The sequence below is a fragment of the Zalophus californianus genome, chromosome 16, assembly GCF_009762305.2.
Source record: "Zalophus californianus isolate mZalCal1 chromosome 16, mZalCal1.pri.v2, whole genome shotgun sequence".
Taxonomy (NCBI): domain Eukaryota; kingdom Metazoa; phylum Chordata; class Mammalia; order Carnivora; family Otariidae; genus Zalophus; species Zalophus californianus.
The window spans coordinates 10,224,941-10,243,334 of NC_045610.1; the positions used below are offsets into that span (position 1 = coordinate 10,224,941).

The window sequence follows — 18,394 nt, forward strand, 5'->3', positions numbered from 1 at the left end:
TCCAAGACTCTACATCTCAAGTTGGGAGCGTTTTGAAAAATTTTCAGTCACTTAAAAATTTAAAAGTTGTTTGTACCCGGCGGGTTGATGTTCTTGTCTTTAAGTTGCAGATTTCCGTGTCTTACAGGACACTCGACGCACCTTGCAGCGGCTGCGAGTGCTGAGCGGGAGCGGGAGCGGGAGAAGGAGCGGGAGCGGATCGCCGCGGCCGCGTCCTCAGACCTCTACCTTCGGCCAGGTGAGCAGCGTGCTGTTGTTCGTGCTGTGGACTCTCCTTGGTAATCGGTACAACAGGGCATCGGGCTTCCTGTTGAGGGGGCTGCTGAGCTGATCTTAAACGCGGGAATCAGGAGACAGAAAGTAATCTCAGGCCTTAAGTGAAGCGCAGGTGAAAGTGCAGTATGCGAACTCTGAACAGGAAGCTGAGGTTTTCACCAGGAAGGCATCATTTTGATTTGGCCCCAGCAGTTGGCTACCATTGGGCCTGAAGATCCTGGGCGCAGAGCTCAGTGAGGCCAAAAGCCCGAGCAAAGGCTCCCGGTCACGAAGATGCGATGTGCTGTGGGGCTGGCGTTTGAGGAAGACGGCCGTACAAGGAGAAGGCCGGTGACACTGGGAATGACAGGTGCTGCCCTGCGGCAGGAGGAGGGCCTGGAGGCGGGTTAGAACCCTGGAGGGGGCGTGGGCTGGTGCCAGGAGCCACAGCGAGGCCATGTGGCCGGGCAGGGCCGGGAAGAACGCTGTCACCGTGCACAGAGGACTGGGCAGTAGCTCAGTGGTGGGGGGCGTGGGGGGAGGGGCGCGAGAAACAAGCCAGCTCTGCACGGAAGACAGAGCAGGATTAGGGAAAGGAGAGAGGGAGGAAGGGAGTTTCACCGTCGGACGTACTTTGAAGCATCTCTGGAACATTTGTTCTGACCCGTGGTAGATTTGTCATTTTGCGTTCTGTTCTGTCAGTAAGAGAAAAGTGCTTCCCGTGTCCATGTTGACGGACAGACAGATCTGGCCCTTAGGAGAAAAGACAGGCTGCACACAGGGACCTAGGAGTCCCCTGCAAGGGTCGTGACTCTGGATGGGGTGAAATTTCCCAGCGGCCGGTGTATGGGGAGGGATGGGGCGGTCCGTAGGCGGTCCTGGCAGGGGTGTTAGAGGTGCAGGCAGAGGGGACCAGAGACTCGGTCAGAAAGGTGGGTACAGAACCGAAGGGTGCGAGGCAGGCAGGCTGTCACACTCGTGCTCATGGGGGACAGACCTCGACATCAGAGTGGTGGCAGTAATAGAGCAGGGGCCCAAGGCTGGTCTTCGTATTCGACCCAGGATTTATGTTGAATGAATCAGTGGTTGCAAAGCCCAAAGATATTGAGCTGTAACCTACTGTCTGTATATAGTAAAAAATCACTAAGTGACCACAGGAAATGCTTTAGTGAGTTGTGAGGTAGCAGCCTAATACTGATTATATGTTGACTGCATAATAACATGGCCATTGATTTAATTAAAGCATAACTTGGGTAGGAACTATATATTTTTTTGAGTTTTTTTTAAATTTTATTTTATGATGTTATATTAATCACCATACATTATATCCTTAGGGTAGGAACTATATTTTTTTTAAATGCTCATGATCACATTAATGAATAACATGCAAATTCGAGATGATATAATACCATTTTCCTCCATCAAACATTTAAAAAGTTGATAAATATTCTGTGTTGCCGTGTCCAAAGAAACATGGACTCTCGCACATGGTCAGCGGCAGTGTAAACAGGGATAGTCTTTGCGGGGGTACAAAAACTTAAATAGCAGTGCCTCTTCTAGGAGTCTAGAAATGCTTATATCAGCTGTTGTGTGGTGGGAAGGGGGAAAATGGCTGAGAAGCTTGTGCTAGGTGGTCCGTGCTGTGGGAGCAGGGGCGTATGCGGAAGCGGCCCGCTCTTCTGAGGCCAAAGGACAGAGGCGGCAGAGAAGAGAGGGATTAGAGAGGGAGTTTGAGATCTTCGCAGTGAGTGGTGCTGACCAAGTCCAAGCCGTGGCTGTGTTACGGGAGAGCTGAGGTCAGTGAACAAAACCATCTCAGCTGTTGGGGAGGCTGTTCGTGGCACTGAGTCTTGGGGGAGGGCAGCGTGAGTGACGTGTCCAAAGAGAGCTCGCTGAGAGGAGCCCTTCGCTGGGCAGGGCAGAGGCGGAGCAGAGCAGGGAGAGCTGTGGCAGGACGAAGCTGCTCAGACCGCAGGCTGGTGGCGGTGTGCCGTGTCCATCACGGTACTTAGACGGCTGCACCGAATGGAAATGATCAGCACACCAGGGTCTGAGGAAAAATCTGAGAGATGAACTTGTCTGATTTGTGTGAGGACAGCTGACTCTTGCACAACTTGGGGGTTAGGGGTGCTGACCTCCCCCCCGCCACGCACTAGAAAATCCAGCCGTAACTTTGACTCTCCAGAACTTAGCTGCTGACAGCTTCCTATTGACCAGAAGCCTTACAGGTAACAGAAACAGCTGACACATATTTTGTATCTTCTGTGTATCCCGTACTGTATTCTTATAGTAAAGTCAGCTAGAAAAAAAAATGAGAAAATCGTAAGGAAAATCTATCTACATCTGCTGTAGTTTTCACACCGAAAATCCATGTGTAGGTGGAGCCATGCTCTTCAAACCCCTGTTGTTAAAGGGTCAACCCTACGTCAGTGTTGGTGTTACTTTTGTTTCTCTCTGAATCAAGGTAGAAACTTGTCACATAAACGGAAGTGACAGTAACTGATAGTTGATGTTTTTGTTGCGAGTTACTGGTATGGTTTTATTACATCTTTATTGAGAAGCTCTTAGAGAACATACTTCTAGAAAGGCCAAAAAGCAGGGTATCCGGTTTCTTACCTTTTTTCTGTTTAGGAATATTAGGAAATGAACAAGCCCTGAATGTTGCTGTCTCTGGCTTCTTCCTTATGGCTTGTCTTTTCTTCTTCTTTTTTGTTTTTGGCCTTCACAGGCTCGGAACAGCCGGGCCGACCGGGCAGTCATGGATACGTCCGCTCCCCGTCCCCTTCAGTAAGAGCCCAGGAGACCATGTTGCAGCAGAGACCCAGCGTGTTCCAAGGAACCAATGGAACCAGTGTAATCACACCTTTGGATCCAAGTGCTCAGCTCCGAATCATGTGAGTCCCTTGTGCGCATTTTGACCGAAAGCGGCAGTCTCTGGCACATACCGCACACTTGCAAATGTGTGACCGCGATGGTTTGGGGATGTACGCTTCGTTGTTGCCGCTTGTCCTCCCGCCACCCTGGCACGTCCCCGGTGGAGCCCGCCCTTCACGGACTCGTGTGTGGTTTGCTTTCGTTTGCAGGCCGCTGCCCGCTGGGGGCCCGTCGATAAGCCAGGGCCTGCCGGCCTCCCGCTACAGCACCGCTGCAGACGCCCTGGCTGCCCTTGTGGACGCCGCAGCCTCTGCCCCCCAGATGGAGGTTTCCAAAACCAAAGAGAGTAAGCATGAAGCTTCCAGGTTAGAAGAAAATTTGAGAAGCAGGTCAGCAGCAGTTAGTGAACAGCAGCAGCTAGAGCAGAAACCCCTGGAGGTGGAGAAGAGATCTGTTCAGTGTCTGTACACTTCTGCAGCCTTTCCAAGTGGCAAGCCCCAGCCTCATTCTTCAGTAGTTTATTCTGAGGCTGGGAAAGATAAAGGGCCTCCTCCAAAATCCAGATATGAGGAAGAGCTAAGGACCCGAGGGAAGACTACCATTACTGCAGCTAACTTCATAGACGTGATCATCACCCGGCAAATTGCCTCGGACAAGGATGCAAGGGAACGTGGCTCTCAAAGTTCAGACTCTTCTAGTAGCTGTATGTATCTCAATCTGAGTTTTGCAATGTGATATCTGAGTAAAGAATTACTTTATTCTTTAGGTAAAGCAGAACAATATGATATAAAGAAAATCCTGACCTGAGAGTAAATGTAATGGAAAGGTTCTGTGGGTTAGTAGTGCAAAAATGTCTCTTCTGTTTGTCATGATTATTTAAATTTCAGAGTTTCTTAAGTATGCCTGTCAAAGTATTTTCCATGGAAACCACCGTGTCCCTTATAGAGGTAAAATTGGAAAGTAGACAGGGCAGAGCTCGTGATCATTTTTGGGCATCTGGAAGGTCAGAGAGGCTACCAAGGCCTCTTAAGAAGCATTTTCTAGGATGAAGTTCAGTATTGAGGTTGATACCCCAAAGGCTCTTACATCCTTTTTCTAACACAAATTTTTAAAAAGCAAGACCACTGAATTACTGGTCATTGGTATCTACATTACCCTTTTTTTACAAGCTGGATCTTTAAAATTTTTTTTTCATATATGTATTGGTCACTTTTATTCCTTCTTTATGCATATGCTCCTATTCTGTGCTCATTTTCTAAAATTGTTTTCATACGTTAATTTTTTTTTAAACTGTTTTTAAATTCTATTTTAATTCCAGTATAGTTAACGTAGAGTGTTAGGGGCTTCAGGTGTGTAACATGGTGATTCAGTACTTCTGTACATGACTCGGTGCACGTCATGATAAGTGTACCCTTCATCCCCGTCACCGATTTCCCCCAGCTCCCCTCTGGTGACCACAGGTTTGCCCTCTCTCGTTGCAAGCTGGATTTTGATCAAGTCTGGGTAGTCATTTTGACATGTACCCTGTTGAATCCATAAGAGTTCACAAATCTACAGTAAAATGCTGGAAGAGTTACTTCAAATTTATTTTTAACGACTGCCTAAATTCTGTATGGAATTCTGGAAGGAAGAATCGGGTATTTAAGCAACCATCTGCTAATCCTTGAAGTAATTTAACCATACGTGGGCATCTCTCTGTTGTTTTTGTTAATGAAATTGAGGAGAGTTGAAAAGTTCTTATGCTTCAGCATGCAATGTGTAATTCTTTTTACCCCCCGTGCCTACTTATAATTTGTTTCGGTAAATATCTACCCCATGGCTGAGCTTTCTGGAAAGAAGGGGGCAGATTGGTAGTCTGCTGTGTAGACAGAAAACTTCTGTTCGCCTGGGAGTATGAACATCTGCAAAATAGATATAATGCATGCAGAAAACTTGCTAGCTGAGGAGGATCTGTCGTTGCAGGAGCAGGCCTGGAGGGAGGTCACCAGCACACCTGGTGACCCCTCCAGCCTGTGGCTTATTGGCCGCTGGGGTGCACGGCTCTAGTCGCTGGCTAGCACTCCCTTTCAATTGGCATCACAAACCAGACTGTGCTCTAGGAGTCTGACCTTCAGAAGGTCTGAAAATAGGTTTCTCGTCTTTTCTGAGTGGGGTTATTTTTTTTTATCACTGGGTAAATGACTTGCGTGGAGTCCACAGGCTATTTACCGTTACTCAGTGTGGTTTTCAGTTTTTCCCTTCAGAGCCCCTCTCCCCCTGAAGGTGAACACAGTTTAGCCTCAGACTTTCCAGTGACTGTATACTGGATGTGGTGACCAGATTTAGGGTGCTGGGAACATAAACAGTGATGAATTCCTGTGGATACCAAAGTCACCAAGTAGTCTAAATTACTTCGAAAATAGTTAATTTTAGTTCCCGAAAGATCATTTCCATCCCAATCACCAGGTTTCTGTCCTGAGTGTACCAGAACCCAGCTAATTGCAACTTGCATGGCCTGGTGAAGGGGTAGGAAGAAAGGGCTGTTCGTTGGGTACTGGAGGATCTCGGTGGGAGCCTGTAATAGAGCTTATTCCGAGCTTCTATACCTGTGTCCAGGGCCCACTGACCGATCACATTTGTTGATCCAGCCAGTCGTACATGGACCCTTTGGGCCTCGGACAGTTTTCTCAGATTCTGCAGCCTGTAGATGCAGAGTGCACTCTAGAGTCAGAAGGTTCCAGACCAGGAGGTTCCATGTGTCTGTCGCCTTGCTCTGAGGCCACGGCAGGACTGTGAACAGCGGCTGCCCACCCCCCCACCCCACCCACCCCCGTTGCATCAACCCTCTGTCAGTTTTCCTGGGAACTTGCGCTTAGAGGGGCCTTCTCTGATGTGGGCATCCTTTCCCAGGGGGGTGAATTTTCTTCTTTTCAGACATTCCCTACCATTTCTGTGTATTTTCAGTGTAACAGTGCTGAGAAATCATTTGGAGTAATACTTTTTGTCTGCAATAATCCAGTGATTTGTGAAAATTATTATATAATGTTACTTCATCAGTAGCTTTAAAATCATGATAATGAAGCAGCCATGTAGCCTGAAAGTTTTTCTAAGAGTCCCTCAGAATTTTAATCATTGGAAACGGTGAACTGTGGAGATCTACTCTCTGATTTGCTCAGCCTCCTCTGAGAAGTGTCCTTCCTGGTGGTGGTGTTCGCCGCAGATCTGTTCCCTAGCCTGCCTCACCTCAAGGTCCTAGAAGCCACACAATTTCATAAAACCCTGTTCCCTACAGAGACTAGGAGCCTGAGGAAGCCTTTGCGGACCACTGATACCAGTGCATTGAGCTGGTTCGTTTTTATCATCGAACGTTTCTGAGAATAAAAAACAAAAATATGTGAATAGGTTTGAAGAATTTGGACTTTTGAAACTTCTCACAGGATTAGTTTTAAAATCAGATTCTTTACTTTTCTTAAAGTATCTTCTCATCGGTATGAAGCACCCGGCGATGCTATTGAGGTGATCAGCCCTGCTAGTTCACCTGCGCCGCCCCAGGAGAAACTGCAGGCCTATCAGCCAGAGGTGGTGAAGGCAAATCAAGCAGAAAGTATGTATTTTTTAGCCACCAGGTTGACCTGTTTTCATATCTGCACCTGGCATTTGCTTCTGACCATCTGTCTGGACCGTGTTAAGAACGAACTGGTTTGGTTTGGTTTTAGAGTAATCTTATAGGAGTCTGCTTTAGAGACATTTAAAGCTGCACTGATGGAAAGTTGGTTTTAAGCTTTTATTGATCACTCCTTTGTTTACATTTAATGATACAGGAAATCATTCATATTTCGTTTGCCCGCTTGTGCTTTCACAGTTCATTCTATACTAGTCCTGATTTCTGTCAGCCAGCCAGTGTTTTTCCTTTCGAAATTAAGATAATAAATCCTGCTTAGAGACAGGTATCACGTCCCTCGCATGTGCCCCTGAGTTGTGTTCAATCTTTGATGATGAGTGAAAGGCCGGGGCATCCCTGAGTAAGACATCCGTCTGTCCTCCGTTAGGTGAAGCCAGCAGACAGTACGAAGGGCCATTACATCACTACCGACCCCAGCAGGAACCACTGTCTCCACAACAGCAACTGCCCGCCTCCTCACAGGCCGACGGCGTGGGGCAGGTGCCTAGGACCCACCGCCTGATCACACTTGCTGATCACATCTGTGTAAGTTATTCTGTTAATTTTTCTTCTTTTGATCAACGCAGAAGGCACATTTCACAGAGAGAGAATCACAAAAAAGATGTCCAGGTTTTTTATGCTACATTTTTTGGCAAGTACTCAACGGGTTTAACCAAGTCCTTCTTTTTTCATTCACAGCAAATTATCACACAAGATTTTGCTAGAAATCAAGTTTCCTCACAGCCTCCCCAGCAGCCTCCCACTTCTACATTCCAAAACTCACCATCTGCTTTGGTGTCCACACCTGTGAGGACTAAAACATCAAATCGTTATAGCCCAGAATCCCAGTCTCAGTCTGTCCACCATCAAAGACCAGGGTCAAGGGTCTCTCCAGAAAATCTTGTGGACAAATCCAGGGGAAGGTATGGTTTTTATTTCAAACTCTATGTACATTTCCCAACAGTAAAACAATGTTGTTTTACTGTTATTCTCCACAGATTCCGCCCCCCCCCCCCCCCCCCGATAGGGGATTCATTACTTAACACCTAAAATTTATTTACCTTCATTCCTTGGGAGATACAAATGAGGGTTTTCCCTCTATGTTCTTGGAATGTTCACTGTCTGGGCAGTTGGTATGATCTCTTTTTAATGTCTATTCAAAAGTCAAGTCTTTCCATTGAAGGGAGGTGATAGATACTGTTTCAAGTTTGATAAATCAAGAAAAGTATAAGATTTTTTAGAGTTTTAGAGGTAACCACCAAAGAACTCAAAGAAAAATGGTCAAAAATGGCCACCTGTAAAAATTGGATGGGGTTGATTGGGAAAGTAGGTGACAGGGCATACATCCATTTATACTCAAAGGTCACAGGTGGCTCTTAAATGTGTAATCACTAAGCCAAAAACTTGTTTTGGTCTAAACACTATGTTTCTCTCACACTGTACTTACCAACATGGTAACCAGAGGAAGACCATTAAATTGCAGAGCCCTACAAGGGTGTAACTTGAGCCTGTCTGGCAGGCTCAGGGTTCAGTTTGGTACTCCAGTCCTTTCTTAACTTCATGGGGAAAGACCTGGTAAGCAATGAAAGCCTGGAGGGCTCGCCGGAGTAGCCGGCCAAGGGCAGGATGGCGGGGTGTGGTGCTGAAACACACAGTGGCCTTGACCTCCCGGCGGAGCACTGCCTGTCCTGGGTGCTTGGCATGCGTGCGCAAATAAAGCAGTGGCAACAGACTTTTTGGTAACCAGGCATATAGTGAAAACCTGAGGCGATTTTTTTCTGATTATAAACTAGCAACTTTTATTCCTTCTCTTGAGTAAGTAATGAGTGAACCAGTTTCTGTTTCAGGTAATTTGTACTGGGCCCTAGGAGCACACTCTAATGCTTTCTGTGTTACAATATTAGGCCTGGAAAATCCCCAGAGAGGAGTCACGTCCCTTCCGAGTCCTACGAGCCCATCTCCCCGCCCCAGGTCCCAGTTGTGCATGAGAAACAGGACAGCATGCTGCTACTGTCTCAGAGAGGAGCGGAGCCCGCAGAACAGAGGTGAGCAGCCAGCTGTGCGTCCCGGACGGCAGCTCCCGAGAGAGAGAGTGTGAGCGAGTGTGTAAGTGTGTATGTATGAGTGAGTGTGTGAGCATGAGTGTGTGATGTGCTTCCGGTTTTCCTTAAGTCAGTGCCTCTTCTCCCTCTGCTTGTATGTTACCATAGGAGTCTGGAAGGATCCTGTAGCCTCTGTTTTCCTTGTGATCTAATGCTAGTGGATTTTATTTTATTTTATTTTTAAAGATTTTATTTATTTGACAGACACAGCGAGAGAGGGAACACAAGCAGGGGGAGGGGGAGAGGGAGAAGCAGGCTTCCCGCTGAGCAGGGAGCCTGATGTGGGGCTCGATCCCAGGACCCTGGGATCATGACCTGAGCAGAAGGCAGATGCTTAACGACCGAGCCACCCAGGTGCCCCTAATGCTAGTGGATTTTAATGAAACAGTGATACTTTAATGATTTCTTCTTGAAATTAAGCCTTTCTAGATCTGTTTAAAAAAAACTTTTTTGTCCATGTGGTCACCCATTGATCCAGCCACTCTGTGGGCTGTACATGGAAGTAACTGCCTCACATGTTTTCTTATCTGTTTCTTACCCGACCCCTGTGAATTCTTAGATTTTTATTCCTCTCTGCATTAGCTGCCTTTGATTTGGCTCCGACCCAGTCCACTTCCCCTAGAGTGCTTTGTCCAAAACTCATGGACTCAAGCTCCAAGTCATTTAGGTTGGCATTTGAGTTCCTCTGTGAGCAGGTTCTTGCCACGTCTCATTTCTGCCACACCACCCTTCCTCTCTTCTCTTTGTCCACTACCAGCTGCTTCCTGTCCCCAGAACGCCTTTCAGTCCCCGCGCATGTGGTTTCCTTAGTGTACGGCACCCGCGATGTTCTGTGCGGAGAATCCAGGATTTGCCCGTGGTCAGATAAATGGGGTCCAGCTCTAAACCAAGGCCTCACTGCACAGCTAGTGCATTTCTTACAATGTATTCTGGGTTATTTATGTATCGTACATATTCACGGCCGGGCAAATAGATGTTGGTACCTTTCAGTGAAATGAAGAAAAATCCATTTTTGGAAAGGGGATTATGTTAAATTTAATTACGTGTTTACATGTTTTCCCTTAAGTTTGAGTTTTTTGAGGACAGGGCCACATCTTATTTTTCTTTCACGTTTTTGTCTCTCTTGACATATAGTAGGGATTCTTAAGTTTGAATGAATCCACATGACCAGATTAGGTTATCACCAGCCTTCCACGGTTCTTGGCTATCATCTGTGGCTCTAGCTAGACCACTGGTGGTCTTGAGCTGTTAAAGGAAACTTGCTTGTTTAAAATGTGTTAGTACAGGAAGCTGTGAATGGATTGTGCAATTTTTTACATGAAGCTCAGCTCATCTGGTGGGAGGCTTGAAATGATTCTGATGGAGGCAGTTTTATTTCTGCACTGTAGCTCTTCTGTTGAAGTCCACAAGGTTTGATTGCTTAGATATGAGCTCTTGCTATTTTATAGGCAAGTAGTGCCATTAGTTTTAATTTATTGTACTTCAGAGTAGTTCGGCTAATAGGACAGTCCTCGGCCTGTGTGGCGGCTGTAAATATACCCGTGTCTGTGGTTAGGCAGATGGCAGCGGGGTGGGCTGTTTCTAAGTTTTCCTGTTAACATCATTTGCTGCTTATTCGGTCTTTGTTAAGAATCTCTGTCCTCGATTATCTCCATTCCTGTCCTGATTTTTTGCGAGAGCTAGTATTTGTTTGTGTTCTGAAATACGATGTAGGGTTGTCACCACAAACACGAGATGGGGAAGTGGTAGTTTTCCCAAATACTCTATGGGAGTCCCCAGGGTTAGGGGCACATGACGAAACAGAATAATAGACATGACTGTGTCCCCACAGGAATGATTCCCGCTCACCGGGGAGTATAAGCTACTTGCCTTCGTTCTTCACCAAGCTTGAAAACACGTCACCCATGGTTAAATCAAAGAAGCAGGAGATTTTTCGTAAGTTGAACTCCTCTGGTGGAGGTGACTCTGATATGGGTAAGTGGGATTTCTTTCATGAATCCCAAAATAAAACCTGCATTGATAATGATCTCTCCGGTGTTGCCTCTCATGCAGTCCTTGAGTTTGCAGGCTCTTATAGGCGTCTGTCCAACCACATTTGAGCTTAAAGTTTCTTCTCAGATGTCTGCCCGTGCATGAAGATTGCCTGCTAGAGAGCAAGAACTTGCTGCTTTCTGAAGCTGCCCATTTTCTCTCTGAACAAGTGTGGGGCCTGGGAAACTTTTCTTCTGTGGGGCTGGATCAGCTCTTTGCAGTTTACCCACTGGTCTTAAGTTTTATCCATTCGGGCCTTCTCTACATGACCGGTCCTCCACCATTTGAAGACAAGTCATGTCCTTCAACTCTTATCTCTGGAAACATCCCGTTTCATCTGCTGTTCATCCCATGCTGGCTCCCATCTCAAATGCCCTCCACAAAAAACCACTTTATTTAGCTCTGCCTTTCAGTAGGTTGTGAGTAGTGTGGTATGATCTCCCCCCAATGCATCACTTAATATTAAGGGAGTCTTAAGACTGTATTAGCGTTTTTGGCAACCAGTACATAGTGAGGTTATTGTGCACTTAATACCAGTGTAAATACAAGGTCTCTTTCAGTGTGTTGCTCTTGACCCAGACCTTTCCCTTGCTGTACCTTTGTGACGTTACTAGCTCCAAGTACAGGCCAAGGCAGTCTGTGCTCGTGCTGCGTGGCTACTTTTTCTACCCTAGCACGGTCTTTCTGGATCTCAGTTCAGTCATTCAGCATTCATCCGCAAACATGATCAATCTGCCATGAATCATAATGGTAGCAAACAGCTGTAGATTCAGAGAGAGAGAGACAACTCTTGGCACTTGTAAGCACGTATAAACTCATTCCATCCTCACAACAGCCCTGCGCGCTACTGTGCGTGCCGGCTCCACGCTTCCGGTGTGCTCGCCGGCTTCTAGGGGTTCTATACCTACAGCGTCGCCACCCGCATCGCTGGTAGAGCCTCCGTAGGATCGAGCTCTGTGCCATGCAGACCTTCCCTCTGGGGCGATACGTGCGCATTCACTGGAAGCTTCCTCGTGCTCTCTTCCTCAGCACTCACTCGCTCGGTCCCACTTCGCCCTTTGTTCGTCAAGTATATCCCGTGATGCAGCGAGAGCTGGTGGATCCGGGTAGTCCACAGTCTGCCTTGTTTCTGTCCTCTGCGACCGCTTGTCTCCTGACCCTGTCACAAGCAGCTGCGGGCTGTGAACCCCAAACTGCCAGGTGGATGCGCGTCTCGATCTGACCCTTTGTGATCAATAAAGGTTGAACGTCAGAGAGAAAAAGGGATGAGCCCAGTGTCAGTTATTGTTTATAAACTTTCTCTTTTGAAGGGGCAACAAATCATGTAAAAAAGAACCATTTTTGGATACTGGCCGGCACTGCTCTCAGTCTTACGGATGATCCTGTTTAAAAAAATTATGACATTTTTCTGTCTCGTCACTGGTTTCATCTGTTATTTACAGCGCCTCAAATGTCACCAACAATCTGGTGCGCTCACCCTTAGGTTCTCTCAGACCCCGGAGAGGAGTCTGGCTGAGCACGGAGACGTACAGAGTCTAGAATCGTGCCACCTTCGTGTCGTTTGCCCTCATTCTCTCCAGTCTTGGTCTTGCCATTTTGGTGGGGAAAAACATTCTTGACAGGAAAATGCCCCGTGACTTGAAGCAGCCTACGTTCTAGTTTTGTCTTGTTTTCCATTGTCCTCAGGCAGTAGCTCTCTTGTTCATTCATTCATTCGGTGGTTATTTATTGAGCCCGGGTCCCGTGCTGCATGCTTGTAGAATGACAGATGGTCTCTACTCTGAAAATGTGTAATGAAACAAGTACCTCACTTTAACACAAGATAAAATTGGTGAACGTCTTAAGGCAAGTACTAACAAAATTGCTGGAGGGTTGTTTTGATTGCCAGAACTGTTTTCCATTGTGGAAAGGGACAGTTAAGGCCCCAGGGCACTCAGTCGTCCTCAGGAAATAGGACTGAGAAATCCAAGCCATCAGCAGCCAAGACCACTTTGTTTCAAGTCTGTCTCTCAATTCAGCGTGCCCGCTGAGAACATCAGTGACTTTATTCTTCAAAAACCGTTAATGCTTTAAAACTTACTTTAGTTGACCTCCCATGAGCCATTTCCCTCTTTCAGAAATATTCTCTTCTCTTGCTGTTCTCCCGTGTTTTTCCTCTACTTCTCTGGCCATGTGTTATGTTTCTTCAGCAGCTCAGTCTTGCTTTGCCTGGCCCTTGGGTGCTGGTTTGCCCAGTGTTGTGCCCATGCGATAAAATCCCTGATTCATGTCATCCACTCTGGGAGTTTAAACTGTGTGCTGAGAGCTCCCAAACTCCTAGCTGGACGTCAACTTTTTCTACTAAGTTTTACTTAACATACCTTTACAGGCTTCACGTCTTCTCGAATATCTGGCTTCTGAAATGTGTAACACTGAGTTAACATTCTCCCTCTCCATACAGAGAAGCCTGTTGCCCCTCCTCCCTTGCCACACTCACCTCCACCGTGGCTCCGCTGTCACTCTCTGGGCCTCGTCCCCCTTCCTCTTCCTGTCAAGCCTGCCCCCCAAACAGCTCGCACATGCCACTCTTCCTTGCTCATTTCTGAACAGTTACCATGTTCTCTCACAAGCTGGCCCATCTCTTTAAACCAGGGGTGCTCACACTCTGGTATCTGCCACAGTCCCTGGAATGCAGGCCTCAGGACTCTAGCACTGTTACTGAGGCTCCCCCAGAGATTCTGTCCTGATGGCCTCAGGAAGAACCACACTGAACTGTGAGCTCCAGAGGTCAAGGACGGAGTGCATTTTAAGCGCAGGACCTTTGTATTCTCGTTGGCTGAAAAATGCGAAATTGTCTTTATCTGACCATTCTGATCAGTAGGAAGGTGATTTTTATTATGATTCAACTACATAACTGTTCAATAAATATTTGTCGAATGAATGAATGAGCCCTATTCCACAAACCTCTATGAGGACAGCGAGGCTGTATCTGTCACTTTGTAAGTGTCAGCTGACCCATAAATAGGGAGACAGTCCTTATTTTGTAAGTTCTTCCTGGAGATTTCTCTCCTCCTCCTGTTGCCAGTGTAAAGCTTCCCTGATCAAGAAAGTTAGTTACGGGGCGCATGTACCAAGCCCTTCTCCAGAGCCTGGTCTCCTCTCCAGGGAAGGGTCCCTCCTGCTGCAGATGCGTCCCCAACGCCACATCCTTCCCTGGGACCTCCTGTTTCGCTGCCCACTTGCTCCCCACACTCTTCTCTCGGCTTCTCAGGATCAAGTCGGAGGTTGGGATGAAAACACCGTTTGTGTTCTGAGATTCCTCCCGTTTCTGTGCTTTATACGTAATTCCCAGGCTGTCTGCCTGGCGTAAGACTGTGCCAGTGACAGACAGATGGCAGGCTTAGCGGGAGTCTCTGCGTCATCCCGGGAGCATGAGAGTAGTCCGCAGTGACCCATAGTCGGGAAACCCATGGTCATTGCCGTGCTCTTCCCTCCGGGGTCTGAGGCCGGCTGCCGTTGGCCAGGGTCAGCGTAGGCCCAGGTCTGTTCCCCAGCAAACTGGCCGCCACCTCTTGTTGTTTCTCCAGCAGCACAGCGTCTCTTTCCCGCTCCTGGGGAGTTCGCTCCTGTTCTCATCTTCCTACCTCATCCAGATTTTTATTGCCAGAGTTCCTTTTTTAAAAAAATAATTATTTCTTTCACTTTATTTTCACTTAACTGGTGAAAAACCAGGTTGAGATCATGGAAAATAAAAAGGTGAATTTCACTGGAGGGTTTTGAGACTGTCTCTCTTTCAGCGTGTATGGTTATCCTGCCTCCGCTAACTTGAACGTTTGTTTAAATACAGCAGCCGCTCAGCCGGGAACTGAGATCTTTAATCTGCCAGCGGTGACTGCCTCAGGTAAGCGTCCCAGCGCAGCGTGTGTGCGCTGCCAGCAAATTCAGACTGGGTCCCCGCGGCACACTGGGCTGCTGCTCCCGGATGCAAAAGGGGAGAAAATTGTGTCAGTCAGCCAGGGAGGACATAGCAGCAATAAAAAGGGAGTTGAGATTCAATAAATACTTGCTGGAAAGAGAAATGAACAGAGACTCAAAACCATTAAAGAACAGTGTAGAAACTAGGGAGCTGAAAAGAGGAAGAAAACTGTTGAATCGTAACTTTAATAAAAGTGAGGGACTGATTCATTCAGCACAGAGAAAAAAATACCCTCGAGTCCTTATCGGTGGACAGAAGTGGCCCTTGCGTGGGCCCTCAGTGGTGCTTTAGGCCACATGCTGTGTGTTCCATGGGCCGACAGCCTCTGTGGGGGCTGTTCCTTTCTGTTTCTTGGTCTGCCTTTCAGAAGTAAGCAGAAAATGTGGTGCTTGTCTCTTTCAGGCTCGGTTAGCTCTAGAGGTCATTCTTTCGCTGATCCCGCCAGTAATCTTGGTCTGGAAGACATTATCAGGAAGGCTCTCATGGGAAGCTTTGATGACAAAGCGGAGGAGCACGGAGTTGTCATGTCCCAGCCTGTGGGCGTGGTGCCTGGCGGCGCTAACACCTCCGTTGTGACCGGTGGTGAGACACGGAGAGAGGAAGGGGACCCGTCGCCTCATTCAGGTAAAGTTTTCACTTTTGTGCTCTTCTGCTGCCCTTCCCAAGAAAAAGCCAAGTTATAATGCTTCACTAAAAGATGTCACCTCTCAGGGTCTTAGTTACTTACAAAAAGTTTGTTTGTTTGTTTTTAAATCCTGCTCAGACCTTTTAGTAACATGAACAGAAACTTTCAAAAGACGGAAATTTTTACACAGAACGTCACTATTCAGTGCTGGGTATTATTTTTGTTTGTATCTAATCCTTATCTGGGTCGGACACATTTTAATTGTAACACAAATGCAGTTTCATATTCTGCTTTTCAATAAAAAAATAATAGTGATAGGCTCAGCATAAAAGAATTTTAAGCCATAGAATAAAGAGTAAGGAAAAAAAAAACCTTCAGATCACATCATCCAGAAAAAGCTAGTATTCTTTTCTGAGAAGCATCATTCTAGAAGTGTCTCTGTATAGACACATAAAAGGACAGATAGACATTAGAATGAGATCATTCACACATCCTGGTAGAAGCAAGCACACAGAAAACAGCAACTGTAAACTTCCTTTAAACACTTTTTTCTTAATCTTCTGAGAACTAATATCTCTTGTGCTTAAAAATTTCCCTGCAGGTCCGAAGTATTTTCTAGTTTAGGGTTTTTTTTCCCCCCTGTTATCATCAAGCAAAGTATCTCACTAAGGTTAAGAAGATCAAAGAGATCAGAGGTGTTGGTTTTTGGGTTTTTTTTTTTTAACCTACATACATGAATTTTAGGACAGTATGGATTCACGTCCTGCTCTGAAAGAGGAGCGTGGTCTTCCCCCCACCTCCTGCTCTTAGGTCCTGACTCGTACGGATTCAAGTGTGCGTGCACTTGGAGGCCGTGACATTGTGGTTCTGGTTGTGTCATCCTCCTGCTGGGGCCTCTGCTCTGGTTCTCACGGCCCTTTTCCTCGCGGAGGGTGTTGTACTCGCAGGCTGTTCACACTCAGAAATGTCTTCTTGCTGCCTTTATATCTGAAATGACAGCATGGCACTTTCCTCGGAACATCCCGCAGGCACGATTGCATTTCTTCCTGGGCGTCAGTTGTGTGGCAGTCAGGTCGGATGGCCTCCTGTTTAGCAGGCGACAGTTTATCTGCCTGAAGAGTCCTCTTCTCCTCAGCGTTGATCAGTAACTCACCCGGTAGTGTTCGTCCTGTGCCAGGTCTTCCTGATCTAGCGAGGCGCTCTGCATCTGCCGGTTGGTGTCTATGCTCATGGAACTGTTTTCTTTCACTGGGCTTTCCGTCTCAGAGACACAATGACATTTTTGCTGGCTAGTCCCCGTCCTCTGTAGTCCTCTCGGTCTCTTCCTGTTGCTGTTACCGTATCCCATCTTCCCTTGGGGCTCTGACCCCTGCCGTATTTTGTTCCCCGAGCTCTTCACCTCATCCTTTTTGGTTACCGTCTGTACTTTGAGCTCCTTTTGTAAACTGGCTTCATACGGTTTGAAGTTTCTATTCGTCCACGAAGCACCTTTCCCCCTCATCCTAGGGTATTCTCTTCCTTACCATCAAGGACTCGTGCTGTTCTCTTTGCAGATAGTTCAGGGGTTCTGTAGAAGGCGTTCTCCCCACCTTCTTCTGTCCGCCGCCGGACTCGGGGTAAAGCTGTTCTGCTGGGGCTGAGGAAACCGCTGCTCACCTGGGCTCTGATCTCTCGGGAGATCTTTTTAATGTTTTGTTCTAGAGAGGGGCATCCCACTCCTGTGAACTTCTAGAAACAGAGCCTGACACAGAAAGGGCCAGCAGCGCTTGCCAAGCTTCTGCTGGGCTGCAGCAGTGCCACGAAGGGGCTTCTGTTCCATTTTTTTTTTTTTTTCTTTTGACATAAGATTTCCTTGGGGTTGTATGAACTCCTGGCTTCTCTCTAAACTGGTGGGCGAGGAGGTAGTGAGGATTTACGACTTTTGTCAACTTGCTTTAATTTCCTTAGCTGCTTCTGTGCTCTGAGGCCAGGAAAGAAATGACATTCCAGAAATTTTGTTTCCTGGATTACATGTTTTTAAGTTTATGGCACGAGGACATACCCTTTTGGCTTTAGTTGCTACAAGAAAATTCTGGCTTTTCAATATTACTTTTTTAACTTCATGGGGTACTAGGATCTGGATTCTTCATGCTACCTACCATTCTGCTTCTTTCTCTTAGCATTATGTAATCATCAGCATTTTGGTAGGTTTTTAAGTTGAGAACATAATTACTCTGTGTCAATAGTTAATTTATTTCACTTTTAGGAGGAGTTTGCAAACCAAAGCTGATCAGCAAGTCAAACAGCAGGAAATCTAAATCTCCTATCCCTGGGCAAGGCTACTTAGGAACTGAGAGGCCCTCTTCCGTCTCCTCTGTACATTCAGAAGGGGATTACCACAGGCAGACGCCAGGGTGGGCCTGGGAAGACAGGCCCTCTTCAACAGGTGAGGAACTTACTGCTAGAAAAGGAGTCTTCAGGTGATCCTTATCCGAGCCTTGGTCAGTACTTCTTGTAAAATCGGAAACTTTGGTAACCTCACCACTCTGTCAGTAGGCTCCACTTTTCAGAACAGAAACTGAATGCACAGAATCTTAAAAATTTAAAGAATGCAAGGTGTGATTACCAGGAACCAGAGGAAGAGCGCAGGGCTAGGGAGTCCGGCCTTTCAGTTCCTCCCTGAACCACACCTGGGTGCAGGGGGCCACTGCCACGCGCCGCCTGGAGCCTCTCATATAGACATTCTTAGAGAAGGTTCTTAGGGAAGTACTGAGAAATCAAAGTAAGAAAGGGGAATAGTGTGAGAAGCCATCCTCTCTCTCTCGTAGGCTATGTTTACACAGACTGATGAAAACAGTATCCTAGGATATTAATGTTTCCCATTTTGTGCTTGCTGGTAAGCTTTTTTTTCAAACCTAATAACCACAATAATG

General features: G+C 46.8%; 1 protein-coding gene across 19 annotated transcripts in view; it reads left to right on the top strand.

Moving 5' to 3' along the window:
- Nucleotides 1-18,394, top strand: part of NCOR1 (nuclear receptor corepressor 1) — a 152,108-nt gene that overhangs the window by 129,799 nt on the left and 3,915 nt on the right. For 14 of the 19 annotated variants that reach the window (XM_027625485.1, XM_027625486.1, XM_027625484.1 and 11 more), the window contains 11 exons: nucleotides 128-238; nucleotides 2,984-3,149; nucleotides 3,339-3,832; nucleotides 6,584-6,712; nucleotides 7,158-7,315; nucleotides 7,469-7,692; nucleotides 8,674-8,814; nucleotides 10,703-10,845; nucleotides 14,729-14,782; nucleotides 15,260-15,481; nucleotides 17,728-17,907. In XM_027625485.1, coding sequence (XP_027481286.1) covers nucleotides 128-238; nucleotides 2,984-3,149; nucleotides 3,339-3,832; nucleotides 6,584-6,712; nucleotides 7,158-7,315; nucleotides 7,469-7,692; nucleotides 8,674-8,814; nucleotides 10,703-10,845; nucleotides 14,729-14,782; nucleotides 15,260-15,481; nucleotides 17,728-17,907 — 2,022 coding nt within the window. The remainder of the gene's footprint in view (nucleotides 1-127; nucleotides 239-2,983; nucleotides 3,150-3,338; nucleotides 3,833-6,583; nucleotides 6,713-7,157; nucleotides 7,316-7,468; nucleotides 7,693-8,673; nucleotides 8,815-10,702; nucleotides 10,846-14,728; nucleotides 14,783-15,259; nucleotides 15,482-17,727; nucleotides 17,908-18,394) is intronic. The other 5 variants (XM_027625500.1, XM_027625501.1, XM_027625496.2 and 2 more) reach the window with 3 other exon arrangements.